Raw genomic sequence first — 21,361 nt, forward strand, 5'->3', positions numbered from 1 at the left:
GCTCAGTTGATCCAAAAATTATTTTTGATCCCAAAATTATTTTTAAAAGCTAAACCATATACTTTTTTGGGTTAATTTTATACAGGTCTCCCATGTAGCTTAATTCACGTTCTTGCTGAATGAAGCGGATAGCGTGCTACCCTTCTCTCAAAAAAAAATTTTATACAGGTCTCTATAAAGGTATAAGTGAATTGCAAATATATTTTTATAAAATTTAACTTTCATATATTATTCTTGTAAAAATCTTAATATTTTCAAATATGTCATTCTGATTTGTTACTTTTAAAATACTGTTGATTTTATAAGTGAAATAACTTTTCTGTCATCATAAATATGTCCTTCTAAANATTTCACTTATAAAATTTAACTTTCATATATTATTCTTACAAAAATTATAATATTTTCAAATATGTCCTTCTAAAAGTTCTAACTATTAATTGAAGAGTGATAAAAAGGTCAATTCATCTCATTAACTAACTAGAGTTAAATATTTTATCTATGATTAACTAATTTTTTCTAACGGATACTACCGCAGGTACATATTTGAAAATATTATAATTTTTATAGAAATAATATATGAAAGTTGAATTTTATTATAGAAATATATTTATAATTTATTATATTTGTAGGGATCTATATATAATTATTTTTATTTTTATTTTTATTTTTTTATTTTGGGTATACAGCATTAATTTGTGGTTTTTTTTTTTTCTTATTCGTTTTCTCTGCTCCTGCAATCTCCGATCGCGCTATCTCTCTCTCTCTTCTCTGTCTCTCTTTCCCTTCCAAGAAAGAAAAGGCACGAAATGGTCAGCCTCACCACATAGTATAGAAAACCCCACCATTCCTTTCCCTCTGGACTCCATCAAACAAACTAGAGAGAGAGAGAGATAGAGATAGAGATATAGAGAGAGAGAGAGAGGAGAAACGGAGGAGCTCCACGAAGAACTCTCGAATCTTCGTCTTTTTTCTCTTTACGCTTCGATCCCTATATAAAGAATTTTGCACTTCACATCATCCCCCACCCGCATCTTCCTCCTCCTCCTCCGACGACGAAGAAATATCTACGAAGAGCTAGGGTTAGGGTTAAGGATTCTCTCCGATTCCTTCGGCATTCTCCGAGATCGCCATCGCCATCGCCATCGCCATCGCCTCCTCTTCCCCCTTGTTGCGTTCCCGACCTCGTGCCCGGCCAATTCGAGCTGTCGATCGCGGTCTCTCTGGCCACTCTTCGCCGTACGCGCCTCCGATGATGGAGCCCCCCGGCGGGAGCCCCGAGCCCTTCCGTATGCCCTCCTCCTCGAGGAGGTACGGAGTGCAATTCTCCGCGTCCAACTTCATCCAGGCGCCGCTCTCCGCCCTGCTGGAGTATTCGGGGATCTTGCGGGCGAGATCGGGCCATCCGGAGGGTGAGAGCTTGATCGGTGGCGGTGGGGTCATCGCCGCCGCTGCAGGCGGCGGCGGCACGAGGGACCATGTTTCGTCCCGAATCGAGGAATCGGCAGCCGCCGCTCACAGCTCGGGCGGCGGTGGGGAGGTGTCGATACGGATAATTGGGGTCGGGGATCATCCGCCGCAGGCATTGGCGGTCGGGCCGGCGAGAGAGGGGATCTCTGGTAGTTCTACTGCTCTCTCTACTGAGCAGAGCCCTTCAGTGCCTGAAAGGCACGGCAGAGATGGAGGGAGTGACGGCGGTGCGGTCGGAGAGGTGACATCGTTGTCATCGTCGTCATCTTCTTCTTCTTTGCCGGCCTCGATCTCGGCCGTTGGCTCACAGACCACAGATAGCGATGCAAATGCGACAGCGGGGAATAATAGAGACCCCTCGTATCAGAGATATGATATACAGCAGGTTGCGCGGTGGATCGAGCAGATATTGCCCTTCTCATTGCTTTTATTGGTAGTGTTCATCAGGCAACATTTGCAAGGTAATTTGTCTAGTTTTGCCAATAATAATTGGCACTGAGCAATATATTAGCTTCAGTATGTTTCTGAAATTCATAATTACGGTGTTATTAAAGCAGTAATATTTCAATATTAAGGAAGCATTCTAATGGAGCACATTCTGGTAACTAATATAGACTCCTTTCGCAGTTATAACCTCACTGTTGATAATTCTTGACTCACAATCTTGAGCTCTGCCGAAAATTGTGATTTCTTTTTCTTTTTTTTTTCTCTTTTGTTTAATAACTGTTGAAGAAAATCATAAAGATTATGATAGTTCCTGCCAAACAGATTGTATGTAAGAGTACTTTGCAATTCTGTTGCTTGTAGGCAAGGTTGGTGCCACAAGAATGCCTGAAAATGTTGAATTATAAAATGAGATTGATTAATAAAACACATTTGATTGCCTTTAAGTATTCTTTATGAATTTCTTGTGATTAGTCTGCAAGAATTCAGTACTAGTAGTGCTTATCATGCGAGAGTAGAATGTTGCAGATTTTTACCAATCTTGATCGTCTTACTGCAATGTTGTAGTAATTAGCTGTACTTGCCCCAATCTGTAGAGAAGATCATGTACATTCTTTGATATCCAGCAAGTACAAGCCAGTTAGTTTGTTGAACTAAGAAAATACGTGTTTATGAGACGAGTCAACAACTCCTAGTAGATGTTTTCTGTTTTTGAAGTGTCACATTAACATCAAGAAGTTGTGCATTAGAACTTTTAATTTTCTTGAACTAGAAAGATAATGAAGAATCACTAAGTTCATAATGTTTTCTTCGGTATTTCTCTTCGGAGGTTGAGATACCTTGTGGTGTTAGAGCTTAGGTGAGCCTAAACAATGGGCTAAAGAACTACAAAACACGTGTAATCGGGTATGTTTTAGTACATTAATCTCTAACAATCTAAAATTTGGCTTATAGATCGTATTAAAAGAATAGAATAGTGCTTTTATCAGCTTAACATGTTTTTCTGATTGAAACAACTACTTTTCTCAATACCATTTGCATCATTTTTATATCATTGTGATGCAGGATTATGTCATTGAAATCATTAACTTTTTCTCCACTAGTAAAAGTATTGGTAGACTTTTAGCATTTCTCAAGTTAGCTGCTTCCGGTCAATCACTATGTCTAAATGGAAGTTGTACGACATATGGAATCTCTGTATTCTGTAAAATTTCTAATGTTGTGAGAAGCCTTAAGCAGGGAGAGCCGCTCTTCCTTTGTTCTTTAAGCTTTAATGTGGGTTTTAATGAATATTAATGAAGCATTCTTGAGTCATTTTTACAGGAATAGCTTGTTTTTATACTCAGTCTTGTATTTCTTGATATATTCAAGTAATGACACTTGGAAGAAACTTATACAGGGTTCTTTGTTACAATTTGGATTGCTGCGGTGATGTTCAAGTCCAATGATATATTGCGGAAGCAGACAGCTTTAAAGGTTTACGACATTCCTGTATAATAATTTCGAATTATCGTTGCATTGATTCTTTAATCGGCTTCTGTTCATTATTTTGGTTCGGGAATTTAATAAGAAACTTATATGACATACTAGAAACTTACATTTTTGTGATATTTATGCACCTGTAATGTGCCCGTCAGCGTTTGGTTGTTTCTTGCTGCATCATACGGAATTGTCAAGTCTTCAAGATTTTTGATTGGAGATGAAATTCCATGAGAGGATAATTAACTAGTTGAAGAATAGTCAGTTTTGGTTATTTTTTAACTAGTTGAAGAATAGTCAGTTTTTTATAGGGCTAAATTACAGAAAACCCCCTTACAAATACCCGTTTTTTCACTTCCCCCCCTAACTTTCAAAAATCTACAATTTACTCCCTCAACATTCCAAATTGTTGCATTTATTCCTTCTCTGTCAAGGTTCTCTCACTATTCCGTTCATTTTTTATAATTTATACCGAATATGCCCTTCAAAATGACGGAAATATATTTAAAAAATATTATTTTTTTCTTATAGAAGAAGGGTAATTTAGTCATTTTGTCCTCTTCATTAATGCCGTACCCTTCTGAAAACATTTCTGAAATTTTAAGTGGGCAAAATGTAGGTTTTTGAAACTCAAGGGGGAAAAGTGAAAACGCAGATATTTTCAAGAGGATTTTCTGTAATTTAACCTTTTTATAATGACTGATTTTTGGCATAGTTCATTTGGGATGATAACCCAATGACCTTGGAAGTCTATGATCTTATCTCTATGGTAGAACAGAAAATCAATTGAGTCATTGATTCACTCTAAGCTCTAAAAGACAGCTTGGATATACTTGATTTCAGTCCATTAACACTCTTTTGTTTATTTATAAAGAAAATTTGTCAGGTGATGAGTTTTCTAATTCATAGCCCTGTATATTGTATTTGATCTCCTTTAGCCTGTATTGGCAATTGGATACTGTTCAATTATGTTGCAGTGAGCTATTCTCATATGAGAAATGATTATAGAGTGTTTTTACTGCTGTAGGAATAAGGACCTTTGACATTGATTTTTTCACAACAATTTAGAATTGTTTAATTGGTTAAAAATCCTACACATGCATAATCCTCTTGCTTATTTATTTTCAGAACTTGCTTTTACTGATGTGTGCATGTCATCCATGTCGCTACTTTCCAAGGGGTCATTTGAATAGTTAAAAATTTGAAACTGCTTCATTTTTAGGCATAATGTGTAGTTGGTACTTTCTTCCTCGTGGATAAGGTAGCTGAAATTCATTTAGTTAAACTTCCCTTCTTATGTTTTGCTTTTAAACTTGAATTATATGTGATGAAGTGCCCTCAAAAGTAAGAAATTACTATTGTTGATATTTGGACGCTGACATTACTACGGCATGTTTATTTATGCAGGGAGAGAGGAAAATTTCTGTGCTTATTGGGATCACACTAGTTTTTATGGTTCATGTTTTTGGAGTCTATTGGTGGTACCGAAATGATGACCTTCTCAAACCTCTTGTTATGCTTCCTCCTAAAGAAATACCTCCATTTTGGCACTCCATATTTATCATTATGGTCAATGGTATTCACTTTACTCTAGTAAATGAATATCAAAGTTCGTGCTTGTTTTTAATTAAATAAGTTGTTTGGATAATATATAAAATTTACTTTGCACATGTTGAGATTTTCTATAGTTTTTTCACTTTCGGGAATGCTAGTTCTTTTAAGCAGTTAAAAACCTTCTAGTTTCACTCCTAGTTTGAAATGTTATTTACTTTATTCGATATTCTGTGGAAAATCCCTGAATTCTTAATTATTAGGTGTCATGGTGAATTCATATTTAATGGTTCAATGATTGTTTTTTTTCTTGTATCTCTACGATTTTCTTTTTAGGCAGATAAAATGTGTTCTAGAATTTATGGTTCTTTAGAATGTGATGATCTTGTGTTCTTTATTTCATTTTATGATATGATTTTTTTTCTGGGTGAAATTCTGTGCCCTTTTCTCTCTTTCTTCAGTAAAGACCACTCTTGTATTCTGTAGTAATTCAAACAGTTGTCCCTTCACAATGATGCATTTAATACAGTTCCTCTCCTAATTGCTTCTTTCATCAAGTTGAGAAGAATAGTTTAGTGTGGAAAGGGTGAACTCATATGGCTTTTTGGAGAAACATCTGTCCATGTCTTATCTTTCTTTGGTGGCTAATATGTCGATTCTGACAGCTTTCTTGTTTTTTCTGATACATTTATGATGTGTTTCTAGTTTCTACTGGCTGTACGAGAATCACTTGAGGAATTAATTCATTTGAATCATGTTTTGCGTGCATAAACATTAAAAAGAATAACTAACTAATAGGTACCCTTTTGATATAGAAACTTGCCACCAAAATTGGAATTCAAAGGAGAAGTAGAGGACTTGATCAAAGGCCCTAGAATAAGTCAAAAAACCCATCCAGAGAGTCAATACTACTAGTCAAATAAGCCCTCCGACACTCAATTGTTTCCATCTATTATTATGCAATCTCTTCATCCATATATTGAAGCTTGTTACACTCGCAGAATGTAACTATACTAGAACATCTCATAAAGCTCTTTGTAGGCTGAATAATATTATATGAATATATCTAGATCTTGCTCTCTTTTGATCTCTACCATTGTATGTTATTCTCTCAAATTCATCTAAGCACAGTTTTCTTTTATTGACAGATAGCAAATATATGCTGCATAGCTATTCAAAAAGAAAATACAGTTGTTTCCCTGTCTTACCTTAAAATGTAACTTGTCAAGTACCTACTCATTGTCTCACAAAATTTATTAGACTTTCCTTTTGAGAAATACTTTTCTTCTTGTAGTTAGTGTTATTAATTCTCATGAATTTTCCACCTTTGTTCAGATACAATGGTGCGCCAAGCAGCTATGATCGTTAAGTGTATGCTCCTGATGTACTATAAAAACTGCAGGGGCCGTAACTACCGCAAGCAGGTGATCCGCTTTTGCTTATATTTCTGCAAATTTTCGCCTACTCTGCGATTGTAGTATTGCTTTTTAGCCTCTTTCTTCGTATGGAAATTCCTGCAAAAACTACAGATCATTTAACAAACTTTTTTACATATATATAGTTGCCCAAGAGGTCTAATGCAGTACTTTTGGCAATTCCATATTGTAGGATAAATACTCTGGTAGTTTTTTGTGTATAAACAGTGTGTACGATCCTATTTGCTAAATATTGTAAGAAGTATTCATGTCTAAGATGGAACTACCATAACTTATCCCTTTTGTGTAGGGTCAAATGTTAACCCTTGTGGAATATCTTCTGCTGTTGTACCGTGCCTTATTGCCAACTCCTGTTTGGTATCGGTTCTTCCTGAACAAGGAATATGGCAGTCTCTTTTCTTCTCTTACGACAGGCTTGTATCTTACTTTCAAGCTGACGTCAGTTGTCGAGAAGGTATGATCTCTTTTCTTTCTTTGTTTTCTTTATCATAAATTTGAGGTTAATTAAAAAATTTTGGTCCCTGAAGTTTGATCTGAATTTCAATTTCGTCCTTTTCAATTATAACAGCTTTTAGTCTCTGTTGTTTGATGCCCATTTTGATTTCAAGTAGATGACTCTCTGTTATAAGGAATATCTGTAAGGACAATAGAATGTATTAGGGTTATACAGACTCGAATTGAAAACCTTCTCATCTCAGTAAAACAGATATGCGTAACAAACTCTAGGGATTAAATTGTAAAAAAATGGATCTATAAGAATGAGATTGAAGTGGAAGTCTGACTACAGGGGCTAAATTTGTATCGAACCCTAAGTTTGATCAGGTGATGAGTGAATGTTGCTTAATTGAAACTGGTGATTTTCAGGTTCAATCATTTTTGACAGCATTGAGGGCGTTGTCGCGTAAAGATATGCATTATGGGTCTTATGCAACGACAGAACAGGTAAAGTGTTGTCTTTTAGCTTTTCCTTGATTTGTAATGCAAGGTCCTTACTACTTTATTAGACACGGTTGTTGTAGATGAATCTTTTGCTTTTTCCCTACTGCTTGCAAATAATTGACAACTTTGTTTGATGTTCATATATTCGATGTATTGAACCTCTTTTTGACATTTGAAGCAAGTTAATGGTTAGCTTCTTGTGAATCCTTTTGCCTATGAATATATGATCGCAAAATGGGTAGTAGATTTGCCCCATTAGAGAATTTTTTGGATCAAAGCCAACAAAGGGTGTTGGCTGAATCATTTCCTTGGGATTATGAATGGTACAAAGTAGAAGGAAAGGCAAAGGGAAAACAGGAAAGAGGTAGATAAGAGAAGAAAAGGAAAGTTTACTTATATTATTAAATCCTGAATACCAGATTAAATCCTCTGTGTTGTTTGGTATGCCTCTCTAGAGGAGGAACCAATCATTCTGAAGCATCTTTCCTCATTAATGAATTTCTAAGTTTTTTCTGTTGCGCATATGTAATAAGTACCTACTGCATCTTTTGTTAGTAACATTATCTATCAATTGTCTCATGCCTTCAGAAATTGAAATGGCAGTCACTTAAATTTGTAAATTTTGTTTTCTTTGGACTAATTCAGAAGCTTGGTGTTCTTATGTTTTTCAAAGATAGTTTTTTTATCAGCTGCTATAAATACTTTGCCGTCGCTCAAGCAGAATTGAAATTATGCAGGTTATTGCTGCTGGTGATTTGTGTGCTATCTGCCAGGAGAAGATGCATGCTCCTATTCTTCTCCGCTGTAAACATATATTCTGTGAAGATTGCGTCTCTGAATGGTAATGCACCTACTATCTTTTTATTTCCCTTTTTTTGACTTCTATGGCATTTCGAAAATGGCTGAAGCTAAAGGCGCACTTGGCATCTTAAATTCCTTCTCTCTCTCTCTTTCTTTCTCTCTCTCTCTCTCTCTCTCTCTGAATTCAGCGTGGATCTTTTTTTTTTTGTTTTGTTTCTTTCGTGTTACTCATTGACATGTTTGGCATCACTATGAGGATGCTTGAATTGACATAATTGCAACTCAGCCATTGATTATGAAGAGACGTGAGGAGATCGACATCTGGCTGTGGGCTATATTTGGGTTTTTTTTTTTCCCACAAAAGACGACCTTCAGACATTTCTGAGGTTTTTAAGGAAATCTGCCCTCTCCACGATACACCACTGAAATGACCTTCAGTTGTGTTTGACAGCAGAATTAATATATTGATGACCGAATTGCCATTGCATCAATCCTAACTTTCCCAAGTTCCAAAGCAGATGCAGTTTTGTTTTCTGCTTCCATGTATCATCTCTTTGCTTGAGCTCTACCCTACATTTTACTGTAGATTGCAAATATGTTATTCTCTCTCCATTTGTGCTCTTTGGCCTTCTGTTTTTGGAGTCTACATAGCTCACGAGCCAAGTAATACCTCTAATTTCAGGTTTGAGAGAGAAAGGACGTGCCCGCTGTGCAGGGCATTGGTGAAACCGGCGGATCTCCGGTCATTTGGCGATGGCTCAACGAGCCTCTTTTTCCAGCTATTTTAGAAAGAAGACCACACAGAATCGACATAACTCCGCCCAAAAGGTGATGGCCAGTGCCGCACTATCGTCCTTCGTTCACTGTAATGCAACCATCGTTCAGATTTTCACTCCGGATCTTTCCCAACATGTCTACTGAGTCCATCCATCCCGACAAATATCATGTATCATATGGAACTTTTTTGCATAGCTCTTGTATTTGTTCTATATAGACAGAGCCTAATTTCGAGGTTTCCATACGTATAGAAGAAAAAAGGATATTAACTGATCATATAAATATAAATATAAATGTATAGGTATGTTGATATGGCATTTTGATTGAGTACGCTATTGTGTCCAACAGTGGTGGTTATGGAAGATATATTGAGGTCTTTTTCTAAAGAGAAATGGTTGGAGTAAGCTTATATGTTTGTTTTTGTCCCATTTGGTTATTAATTAGTTGCCTTGAAAGGGTATCCAATTCTTTTATTTCAACTACGGACTTGCAGAAGACAATCACTCTGGAGGTTTAAAAGGTCGGGGGTTTGAATCTCCCGTTAACAATACAAGACTTATAAGTGGTCTTGAATTAGCAGCCTATGGGCTGGTTTTTTTTTTTTCTTTTTTTTTACCTTCTAAGTAACAATAAAAGATTAGTTTTGAGATATTACTTTGGGATAGTTTTATAAGCTTAGATAACACACAGGTTAACGGAAATTTTTGGAGTCTCTATTGCAATGCAATGAGCCATGGCACGAGTACCATGGCATACTATCAGATCGTGGGGCAAAAAAAAAAAAAAATTGCAGTAGTCAGAGTGAAGTAAATTACGGCATTTTTGAGGCAGTAAGGAACATTGAGTGGGCTTTTATAGTCATTTATTTATATTTCTCCACTACCGGGGAAACAAGTGCTCTAAGGGGCTTTTTTATAAAATGACCCTCCAAAAAACTGTAATTGACAAAATGACCCTGTGATCGCCACGTGGGCGTCATGTCAGGATTTCTTTATAAAGACGGTGAATCGTTTTCCGTTTTATCCCATTTCTTTTAAAAGTGGTGAATCGTTCCCGCTTTCTTCTATTTCTTTTAAATGTGGTGAATCGTTCACCGCATTCATTAAAATTGTGCGTGAATTATATAGGAAATAAAAAAAAGTTAGATTGTTAGGATTATATGTGGATCATTAGAATTTTTATTTGATTATTAGGATTGTATGGATAGATTATTAGGATTTTCAGGCTGTTAAAATTATATAAAATTATATGGATAAATTATTATGATTTAAAGGTTGTTAAGATTAGATGTGATTTGTTAAAATTTTTACGTGATTGTTAGGATTATATATAGAATATAGAAAAAAACAGTAAATAAGTGAAAGGCGGTGAATGATTCATCGTCTTTAAAAGAAATGAGAGAAAGTGGGGAACGATTCACCGCCTTTAAAAAAAATGGGAGAAAGCAGGGAATGACTCACCGCTTTTAAAAAAAATTCTGACGTGATGCCGACGTAGTAAATGGAAGGTTAGTTTTTCAAATAAAATTTTGAGAGGGTTATTTGGCAAATTTTAAAATTTTAGAGAATTGTTTTATAAAAAAATCCAGCTCTATGAGTAATTTGCCTATGTACTCCCAAAAAAACATATTTTTCATATTTATTGCTCGAAAATTTAAGTGATTAAAATCTAATCACTTTAAAATTTTAACTTTTTTGGAATGCTGTTGAAAATAGTCATTAGCTCCATAAAAAAACTTATTTTATCCTTCTAATATGATTTTTAGTTGGAGGTTAGAGACTGAGGAAGTAGTTAATTGAAAATTAATCTAAGATCAGATGATAGAATGACATATATAAATAAATAAAAAAAGTTTGACGGTTAGATTTTAGGCCTTTTTGCAAAACTAAAAGAAAATCACTAGTTTTGTATTTTTACAAAAATAGGCCACTTTTTGTGTCCTTATAAATTCAGATCAAAGTTTTTGAAAACGAACCAAGATATCTTTATGTCTTAAAAATCCGCTTTCTCCTTCCTCCATGCTTCCTCGCCAGCCATGTTTCCAACGCCGGCGGCAGTTTCGAGCAGTCATCACTCTACTACCTTCATACCACCGTTACGTCCCCATCGCGAATGCCTTATGAACGAGAGGAATATAACGAATTTAGCACACTCGTCATCGTGACTTGCTTCGTCAGAGATGAAGACGAAGGTGGCAAAGGAGGAGGGTGGCAATTGCTAGTTGAAAATGCTTTCAAAGCATGTTCATGAAAGGGGACGAGGTGGTGTTAGCAGTGAGAAAAAAAAAATCTCACGGACAACACGATGTTGCACTATTTAGTAAAAAGTTACACTATTCAAATATATGTTGCACTATATAACAAAAAGTTGCACTATTTTATAGTTGGGTTAATTTCATACAGGTCCCTGCAAATATGGTGAATAGTAGATATATCCCTGCAAAGTTCAACTTTCATAAGTTATTCTTGCAAAAGTCCTAATGTTTTCAATATGTCCTTGCCGTTAATACCCGTTAGAGAAATCTAGTTAACCACAGTTAAAATACTTAACCATGTTTAGTTAATAAGATAAAATGATATTTTTACCCTTCTTCTTCCCCTTCCTCTTCTTCTTCCTCTGCTTCTTCTTCCTCTTCCTCTTCTTCTTCCTCTTCCTCTCATGCTTCTTCTTCTTCCTCTTTTTCTTCGTATCCTCATTTTCCTCTTCCTTTTTTCCTCCTCCTTCTTCTTCTTCTTCTTCGTTGTCGCCGTCGATGATCCGATCGTCGTCGCTGTCGCGGTGCCCGCGTGGGTCGTCGTCACGGGCGCCTTCGACGGCATCAGCCGCGCCTTCGCCTTCCACCTCTTCCTTGTCCTCATTCGCCGCAACTCCGACAAGCTCCGCAAGGTCACCGTCGCCGTCGCCGACGCCGCTGTCCGCTCCCACAGCATGAAGAGGAAGAGGAAAATGAAGAGGGCAAGGGCAAAATAGTCATTTCACAATATTACTGTTAAAAATTAACAGCTCTCTAACAGATCCAAACCAGAAGGACATCTGAATACATTATGACTTTTGTAAGGATAACTTATGAAAGTTGAACTTTGCAGGGATATATCTGCTATTCACCATATTTGCAGGGATCTGTATGAAATTAACCCTTTATGCATCAAATAGTGAAACTTTTTACTAAACAGTGCAACGTATGTTCAAATAGTGTAAATTTTTTAATGAATAGTGCAACATCACATCGTTGGCTAAAATTTTTCCCCCCATTGCCTCCACTGTTTTGTCCTGAACTTGCTTTAGGAGCATCCTCGACCAGCAATCATCGCCTTCTTCCTTTGCCACTTTCGTCTTCATCTCCGAGGATACTCCGAGCAACATCCCCTCATCTTTACCGCAGTGACCTTGCCGGAGAAGGCCAAGAACAGCCACAACCACGATAACGAGCAAGTCAAGCTTCATCATCATCCTTTCTCTCATGCATGAGGTGGGGAAGGAGCATAGCGACAACGTAAGGGCGGCGGAGGAGGAGTGGGAGGAAGCGAGAGGAGAAAAAGAGCAAAAAGAGAGAGAATAAAAATATTTTGATCATTCAAAAGAAATCGGACAGAATCTATAATAAAAAAAGCCCACTTTTGCAGAATCGCAAAAACCAATAGACTTTTTATGCAAAAAAGTCTAGTCTTTATTACTTTATATTTTAAGAATAATAAAGAACTACACGACTCGAAACTCCAACTCTAAGTACAACTCGAATTTGCTCGAAGGCTGGCAGAAGAACTAACTCCAACTTCAACATCAATTGCCGGAGGGGAAACTTCAACTGGCCTGGCAGAAAAAGAAGATACTTGGCTCGAATCCAAGGCATACAATATATAGACTAACCGACCGTCCCTAGAGCAAGTGGCAAAGGACTTGGTAGTTGGTATCCGAGATCCAAGTTCGAATTTTAGTTGATTCACATTTCCAGCTAAGTTTATTTCTAAATGAAATAAACGAAACAGGTAGCGTGCTAGCTATCTCTCAAATATATATATATAAGTATTGAATGGTAAGGACATTTCACAATTTCTTNTTTAATTTTAAGTATTGAATGGTAAGGACATTTCACAATTTCTTGATCCTTTTTTAAGTCTTTTTTAGATACATGATCATCTTTTTCAATATGTTGTTTTTGATTTATTAAAAAATTTTATATATTTGATTAATTAGAAGTGTGACCTAATATTTAGGATAAAATATTACATTCGGATTGTAAAATTTTTTTAGAATAATATAAATTATCTTGTAGGTGAAATATACTATCCTATCAAATCATAAATAGCAAGACTTGAAAAAAATTAACAAAATGAATTTATTACCTATAATTGTGAGAATTATATGAAGTATATTAATTAAACTTGTAAAGATAAACGATATATTCATAATTTAAAATCAACATGTCGTTGATTGATTCAAATTAAATAAATTAAAAAAAAGATAATACAATTAAATTTTTGAAAGATTGAATAGCCGACTCAAAATATTCTATAAAGTAGATAAATTCTGTTCATTTTTTTTCTATTTTGAAATAGGGTAAACTTCAAATATCATCCCTGTGATTTCGCACTTTCTCACTTTAATATCCTGTGGTGTAAAGTATATCAAGTTAGTGTCCTATGGTTTCAGTTTTATCTTTTCGTTAGCTTCTCCGTTAATATTTCGTTAAATTATATACAAAAAACTTCATGTACCCTATCTAGGTTTATCGAGTATTCACTTTACTACTCTTTAGGTTTAGTTTTGTCACTGATTTAATGAAAAAAATTAGCAAAATTGATAATAAAAGGATAAAAATAAAACTACGGATACTAAATTGATATATTTTAAATCACATGATATTAAAATAAAAAAGTGTGAAACTACAGAAGTGGTATTTGAAGTTTTCCTTTGAAATATATTGTGTAATAAAGCATAACCAAGAGGGAAGAGAGAGAGAGAGAGAGAGAGAGGGGTATCCCCGCTTCACAAGGAAACGGGAAATTCTCCGAGTCAAAACGCTTTCTCAAAAAGCGCTTTCATTATTACCGCTTCCGCTTGTTGAGCTCCCCCGCTTCGTAGTCCTCCATTTTCATGGCGAAACCCTCGAAGCGAATCCTCTACACCTTCCCAAAGCTCTACTCCTCCTCCCCCAAACCCCTCCCAAATCCCATTCCCCGAAACCCCTTATCTTCTTCTTCTTCTTCTTCTTCTTCTTCTTCTTCCCGTTCCAAGCTCATCAATTCGAGTCATGAAGCTTCCAATTCCATTCAGAATCTCTCCTCGCCCTCCGAAATTTGGCGAAGAGCTTGTTCGAATCGATCTCCCCCGAAGCCCACATCTCAAATCGGTACGTATCATCGCCTGTTTACTGAAAGGTACGTGGGGAGTCGCTCTTACTCGAATTCGTCATCTGGGCTTTCTAATTCGAGGCATCTGAGCACGAATTACCCCATCAAGTTGCGATCTTTAGGGTTAGGGATCAAAGGGCTTGGCCGAATCGAAGAAAATGGACTCAAAACCCGGTTTTTCTCTGTTAAAAGCTTGAATCAGGGCAAATTCGGTGGTGAGATTGCGAAATCGGTGCTTGAGAAGCCTCTTTCTAGTGCGAAATCGGCGTTTGCGCGATACCGCGAGGCGGTGGGGTTACAAATGGAGGCGTTTTGGAGGAGGAATTATATGATTGTGCTGGGCGCGGGGGCTGTTGTTGTTTGCATCGCATTGTGGAGGATTATGTTTGGGATCGCGAGCACTTTCATAGGGCTTTCGGAGGGAATGGCGAAGTACGGGTTCCTCGCTCTCGCCACGGCTATTGTAGCTTTTGCTGTGAGTACTCTGGCTTACTTTGAGCTACTTGAGGTTGAATTGATTAGCTGTTGTAGACATTTGGTTGAACATTCATTAGTTTTTGTTCGACAAATATAGAAAGATGAGTGATTCAATTATTCGTGTATCATGTATGCTATAATTATAAAATTGGCTTCATATAATACAAAACTTATGGATTGTTCTTCGTTAAAAGTTTGGATGATGTAAGGTATATGTTATATACTTTCTTCTACGATGCTCTGCAACGTGATGTATACAGGAGGTGAACCATGTGTACAGAACAGCTGAGTATACTGTAATTTCCGAGTACTGACGCCTATACCCTTTTGTCACTAGAATTATCGCAATGATTGTAAAAGAGGACTAACCTTGATTTCTCAAACTTTCGAGGTTCCAATTCAGAAAACATTTACCAATTACAAGCTGATTACTTCGCTATTTTGTTGCTATATTTGCTGAGTGATTCTCCAAATTGTTTGATTCACTTTTGAGGAATCGTTTTTCTCCATTTACTTCATACTTGTATACTTTCTGACAGTTTTTAGCGTAGCATTATTTTTTTCTTTTCTATGGCATCAATCATCTCATTCTCCTCTAAAGAGACAACTAGAGTCGAATATGTGAACTACCATGATACTCTTCTTTTTTTGACTAAAAACTAAGTACTGTGAGTAGAATTTGAGATATATGCAAGGAAAACCGTGAAAAAAAACATCTTTAGTTTATACACATCTTCTTATGAGATCACTTTTCATGTTCATCGTTTTTATTTCCTAATGTAACAAATTAACCATTTGTAACAAGATACTACTAGTAATTAGTAGTAATTAGTAATAAAGAGAATTTTGACAAGATAGGATAGTTGGGAATGTGATAGCATATACCTTTTATATATAACATAGAAGTACATAGCCATCCTGAAATTTTAAGGTATAACAGTGGACAGCATAAATGTTTTTAATATCATAGTTGTTTATCAAAATGATGTCAATTTCAAACACATGTTTATCAATACATAGACCATAATTAGGGGAACAACATATAGCTTATAAGATATGATATTCAATCTTTATGACCTATAATGGCAATCACTTCGATATTTATATTAAGACAGCATTCTCAAACCTAAATAGGGAAGTTTCTCCTCAAATTGACCTACTCTTTTGAAGGTGCTCTTCCTTGTTCTCCTAAATGTGTCCGCTGTTACTGGTTGTACCTGAAGCACTTGAGTACACGAAAGAAGCATGGGATGGGTACCCATGCCTTAACCGACGATATCTTGAGCAGGATTTGTTTAGTTGTATGTTGTTTCACCAAACCGTTATTTAAACTAACGAAACTCTTAAGTAGCGTAACAAATTATAACAAAATCTCAAGATGATCCTACAGATGAGCTCCACATCATGGCAAATAAATCCTATTAAATATTCCTTCATTGATATCTTTGTACAAAACAATGTAGGCACTTGAAGAACAAAAGGACAATGGGCTGCCCTTGTACCATAGAGATCCGACATTTGTATTTCCGTGTTTTTCTTGAGTGCTCTATGTTGGAAACAATATGTTTGTATCAGTTCTGTCGGGCGAGGACATACTAATTTTCTTGTTTGAATAACTGTATTGTATGCTCTTGTTCCTGTGCCTTATGTCTCTGATCTGCATTGGGTTGTCTTGTTCATAAATTTTGCTTGCTTGTTCCAATTGTTGTTATCATTCTTTAGAGAACTTCAATCTCATATATTTATCTACACATCTACAGGATAGTCAGTATTATCGCGGACCGAAATGTGCCTTATTTAGTCATTACAAATCCCTCACGTTCTCTGATAGAACACATGAGCAACTGATTTTCCTTTGGCTTTTTTAATTTGATTTATCTCCCAGTTGAATCGTTGGTTACTGGAGTCTTAATTTTTGAGTACTTGGGGCCTGTTTGGCCCAATTGAAGCTTTTCTAGAAGTGCTATTGAATTAGAGCTGTTTAGAAAAGCCCTATACTATTTGCATTAAAGTCTCCTTAACAGCTTCCGCTACAGCACAAGGTGAATCTTGAAATTGCACTTTTAACTTTTGGGATTTAAAAGCTTATTTCAGCTCCTCACCACAATAGAACCTCCAAACTCTCTATTAGCCAACACCTGATTTGTTGAAGCTTGTGGTTTCTGGAGTAGATAAGTTGCTTAAAAAGCTAGGCCAAGGATGCTCTTTTTCTCGTGTTTATGGTCATCCGAAAGTTTCTTCTGTGGCTCCTAATACTCAACATAGCAAAAATATCATATTCTTATTACTGAATGAGGTTCTCTTTTTCCTCCTTTTCTAGGGCCTGTATCTCCGTTCAAGATTCACAATAAACCCAGACAAAATATACAGGATGGCGATGAGAAAGCTTAATACGTCCGCTGCAATTCTAGAGGTCATGGGTGCTCCTTTAACTGGGACAGAGGTGAGAGCATATGTTATGTCAGGAGGTGGGCCGAGATTAAAGAATTTTAAGCTCAGGCTTAGTGGGAAAAGGTGTTTCCTTATTTTTCCAGTCAGAGGATCGGAGAGGAGGGGTCTTGTTAGTGTTGAAGTTAAGAAGAAAAAAGGCGAGGTAATTTTGAAGTAACTGTGACATATATATCAACCTAATTTGTTCTTTGCTTCCATGCTTCTTATTTTTGTTCTGATGCCAATTTTGTTGTTTTACTCTCTTATCAATGGTGTTCTTTGAATCCTTTTATAGAGGAGGTCCAATAATGACAATATTATGATTCTACTTATCTTATTGGCATCCTACGCACTTGCATAAAGATTCATGATGGAGAAGGCTTATTCTATCGTCTATGTATACTACTTGCTTGATTGAAATTATTTGCTGTCATGTTTTGTCATAAGCTTACCACTTTCAAGGGGCAACTATTTTAAATGTAAAACCTTTTAACTTTCTGATTTCACAGCCCCTCAACCGAGGATTTAAGTGCCGTGACGCGGAGTCGTGCAGGAAATTTGCCAGCACGATTCGGCACAGTGTGTGCCGGGCTGTACCGATGCGTATCAGTCACAAAAATATATGTGTGCCGACACATAACGACATGAAATATTTATTATCTTTAGCAACAAAATATGTCAATTATTTATTATGTATTTTTATCAAATATTTTGAATTTTATTGAGAAAATACTTTCTAATTTAAAGAATAGAGGGTTTGAGTTGTGCCATCGGCTGCCGATATCTTGCTGGCATGATACAGCACGGTGGATACGGTCCGTGCTGATGGGCACTTAAATCCTTGCCCTCAAATTTGTTTGTTTTAATTTTACTTATTTGTCAACTGAATAGAAGAAAAGTGGATGGGGTGTCGATCAAAAAGGAAAAAAAATCACGGCTAATCTTGGAATGGCCTATATTTGAGGGTTAGCCATATACCTTATCTAAAATCATTGAGTTGCTCAAGAAAAAAGTGCTTAGAGATTCTTAGTTCTGTTTTTTTTTGGCTAACTGAAAATACCGAGCTAATAGTCTCATTAAATGTGACAAGTCGGGCTGGATTGCTTTTAGAAGCTCTGACATTCGTGCTTCCATTTCCCAAGGATGAGTTTTGCTAGGAAATCCATGTGTTTGCTTCAACATTCGCCTGATGCCCATCGAGATTCATAAAAACATTCTAGTTTGATTCAGTGTCATCGTATATAGTAGGAATGATAGCAAATTATACAAATTATACAACTTAATCCTTGGATTTTAGCTTCTTAGTCCTGTAAGCTTGTTTTTTGGTATCTTTTGCAGTACGACATAAGGCTCCTCGCGGTCGACATCCCGATGGCATCTGGGCCGGATCAACGGCTATTCTTAGTCGGCGATGAGGAGGAATACAAAGTTGGCGGGGGGTTGATATCAGAGCTTCGAGATCCCATAGTCAAAGCCATGGCTGCGGAAAAGGAGTTTGATGATCTCGACCAAAAGGAGGAGGAAGAGGATGAGAAAAAAGAGCGCGAGGAGGCGGAGAGAAGGCAAAGAGAGGAGGAAGAACAATTACTCGAGGAAGAAAAGAAAAGGCGCGAAGAGGAAGAAAGAATTCTTGAAGAAGAAAAGAAACGGCGGGAGGCCGAAAACCTCGAAAAAGTTGGCTCATAGTTTTGACCGCGGAACTCAAAACTTTTTCTCCTTTTTATGTTGTTTTTTTTTACTTATTGAAATTTCGAAAGGAGCGGCATGCTTCTTTCCGAGAAAGGTGGATGATTGTTGGATAAAAAGGATTAGTTAGAGATCATTGTTTTCTTTTGTTCCTTTCTTGATCTAAAATCTGCCATTGGAAGAATGGATTTGCTCTTCGCGAGGAGTTTGATCAGATTCAATAAATTCGACAACACCCAGTATTTGCATAATTACGACATTTCGGGCTCTTTACTACTTTCTCTCTCACTTATTATTTTGTGTAAGTTGAAAAGGACTATTTTTGGGCTAATCCTCGTTGTTACTAAGAGTTCACCTCTCGTGTTATCTGCGCTCGGAGGCGATTGTTTCAGGGACTTGTAACATTCTATGTATGCTCTGTAGTTTCTGCTTTAAGTGAGGAGATTGTTAACATACAACTTGGATCAGGAGGATGTAGGGGGGTAAAGGATACTTCTGCATGAGACATTGTTTGTTCCCATTTATGTTCCTGTTGAAATATCATTCCATCTATCAGGTATGAGAATGACAAAATTTGCTTTCGACATCGGCTTTTGCTGTCTTGGTTCGGTTTAACATACTACTCTAAGGGGCCGTTTGGTTAGATGTAATTATAAATGCAGTGTAGTTAGAGATGCATACAGTTGGAAATATAGTAGTTGCAACTATATGCATCCTGTTTGGTTGGATGTAGTAGAAAACGCTGCAACTACAAGTAATTTGTTTTGGTCGCATGTAGTTAAGAAATGATTTTTAAAATTTTATCATTTTATGTACATGATGGTGAGATTATCTCCAATGCAAAAAATATATATTTTTTGTTTAAGAAATAATTAGGGAGGTAAGATTACCTTTTGCATAAAGTTGCTCTCTCAAACTGCTGCAGTTGAAACTGCAATCAATTTAGGCATAATTTCAACTACTGCAATTGGACCTCCTTCTGCAGTTTCTACTACAGCAGTTGAAGTTAAATACATCAGACTAAACACCGAATTTGTATTTGTATGTAGTTATAACTGCAGTGTATTTGCAACTACGTGCAACTAAACGGCCCCTAAATGCATGTTTGGCGTAGTTTTAATCTTTTTGGCAGTCTATTTTGATATATGTTCTGTGGTCCTACTGAAATACGGAGAAGGATATTTTTTACATACTTTCGCCCTAATTCTGTTTTTTTTATTAGGGTTAGGTGAGTCTCCACTCAAAACAAGCCATAAATTGTAAACTTAACCGGCTTTTGTGTTGATGTACTACACAATCTCCCTGTTTGGCCCCGTACCCAATTTGTCCCTAATTAATCTCAAATCAATTAATTAATTAATTTATAAGTTAAATAATTCTATTTACGAAACTAATTGCTTCCTAATTGAGTTCCGTTAAACATTTGGCTCCAAGTCTAGATTAGTAATTATTCAATAATTAGTAAATATTAACAACTAATATAATTGGTATGTAAGTTACTGATAATTTATAATCCATGTATGCTTTAAGATAATTTAGCTCTAATAAATCGTTCTGAATTAATTGACTTTATTTTTTGAGTGTTTTTTAAAAGATTACTACTTCGTGTACTGTACACACCTTATGTTGGTTTTTTAATCGGGTTTCGAGTCGTCCATGATGAGCAAATTCTACCCGACCCATTAAGATGTAGTTTTCTTAGTTGGCTGAGAAACCACTCAGTACGTACAGTTAAAAACGTGCAGAGAGAAAAAGGGAGGAATGGAACGTGAAATACTGGCTCTCACTCTCTGCTTCTTCTCCTTCAAATGAGATTTCTCTCCCCATTACTGAGATTTTTAAAGTTTACTCTCTTCTTGGAGGATTTGACATTTGGGTTGTGGAAACTAGTACAATTTTTATCTTGTGATCTTGCATTTGATCCGTTGAAGCGAGTGATTTGGTTTGATCCTATTTTATCACGATCTTCGAATCGGAATTGAAATATTTCATAGATTAAATTTTGCTTACACCTTAAAATAAGATTACATTTTACACCCTCTCATCCAATGGCCAAGAATTAACGCTTTTCTTTTCGAGCTTCTTTTTAGTATTAAAAGCCCAAAAAAAATTTAAAACCCTAAAATAAAGATGTACACTCTATTTTGAGGTGTACAGATAGTATTTTTCATTTTAAAAAGTTATACTCCGAGTAAATTAATGGTAAGGATAATTTGGTAATTTTAATATTTCACAACAAGAGCCATACTCCAGCTCAATAATTTTTTCAAACATTGCAGCACTTTTGTAACATGATCAGCCAAACACCCTCATAACTTTTTTTAGCAGCACAACTTTACATCTTAAAGCATGTTTGATTCTCAAACTATGAGGTGAATGATAATTGGTCTTAAATTTTTAATTTATTATAATTTCTTACTAGAACTTTCAAAATTATTGTAATAAATTCTATAATACAATTTAATTGATTAAACATTGATAAATAGTTAATACATAAGTTATATAGCAGTGTTATGACTAATG

At 36.1% G+C, this 21,361-nt stretch overlaps 2 protein-coding genes across 2 annotated transcripts; both read left to right on the top strand.

The window, feature by feature from the left end:
- LOC109720643 (RING finger and transmembrane domain-containing protein 2-like) lies at positions 707-9,303 on the top strand. The gene is made up of 8 exons (XM_020247883.1): positions 707-1,928; positions 3,311-3,387; positions 4,798-4,966; positions 6,277-6,365; positions 6,667-6,831; positions 7,242-7,319; positions 8,054-8,157; positions 8,800-9,303. Exons 1-8 carry the CDS (start codon positions 1,250-1,252, stop codon positions 8,903-8,905), a joined length of 1,467 nt encoding a protein of 488 aa, XP_020103472.1. The 5' UTR covers positions 707-1,249; the 3' UTR covers positions 8,906-9,303.
- Positions 13,847-19,097, top strand: LOC109720659. The gene is made up of 3 exons (XM_020247914.1): positions 13,847-14,720; positions 17,043-17,315; positions 18,491-19,097. The coding sequence occupies exons 1-3, from the start codon at positions 13,989-13,991 to the stop codon at positions 18,836-18,838; spliced, it is 1,353 nt and encodes a 450-aa protein (XP_020103503.1). The 5' UTR covers positions 13,847-13,988; the 3' UTR covers positions 18,839-19,097.

The sequence above is a fragment of the Ananas comosus genome, linkage group 14 (assembly GCF_001540865.1).
Source record: "Ananas comosus cultivar F153 linkage group 14, ASM154086v1, whole genome shotgun sequence".
NCBI classification, from domain to species: Eukaryota; Viridiplantae; Streptophyta; class Magnoliopsida; order Poales; family Bromeliaceae; genus Ananas; species Ananas comosus.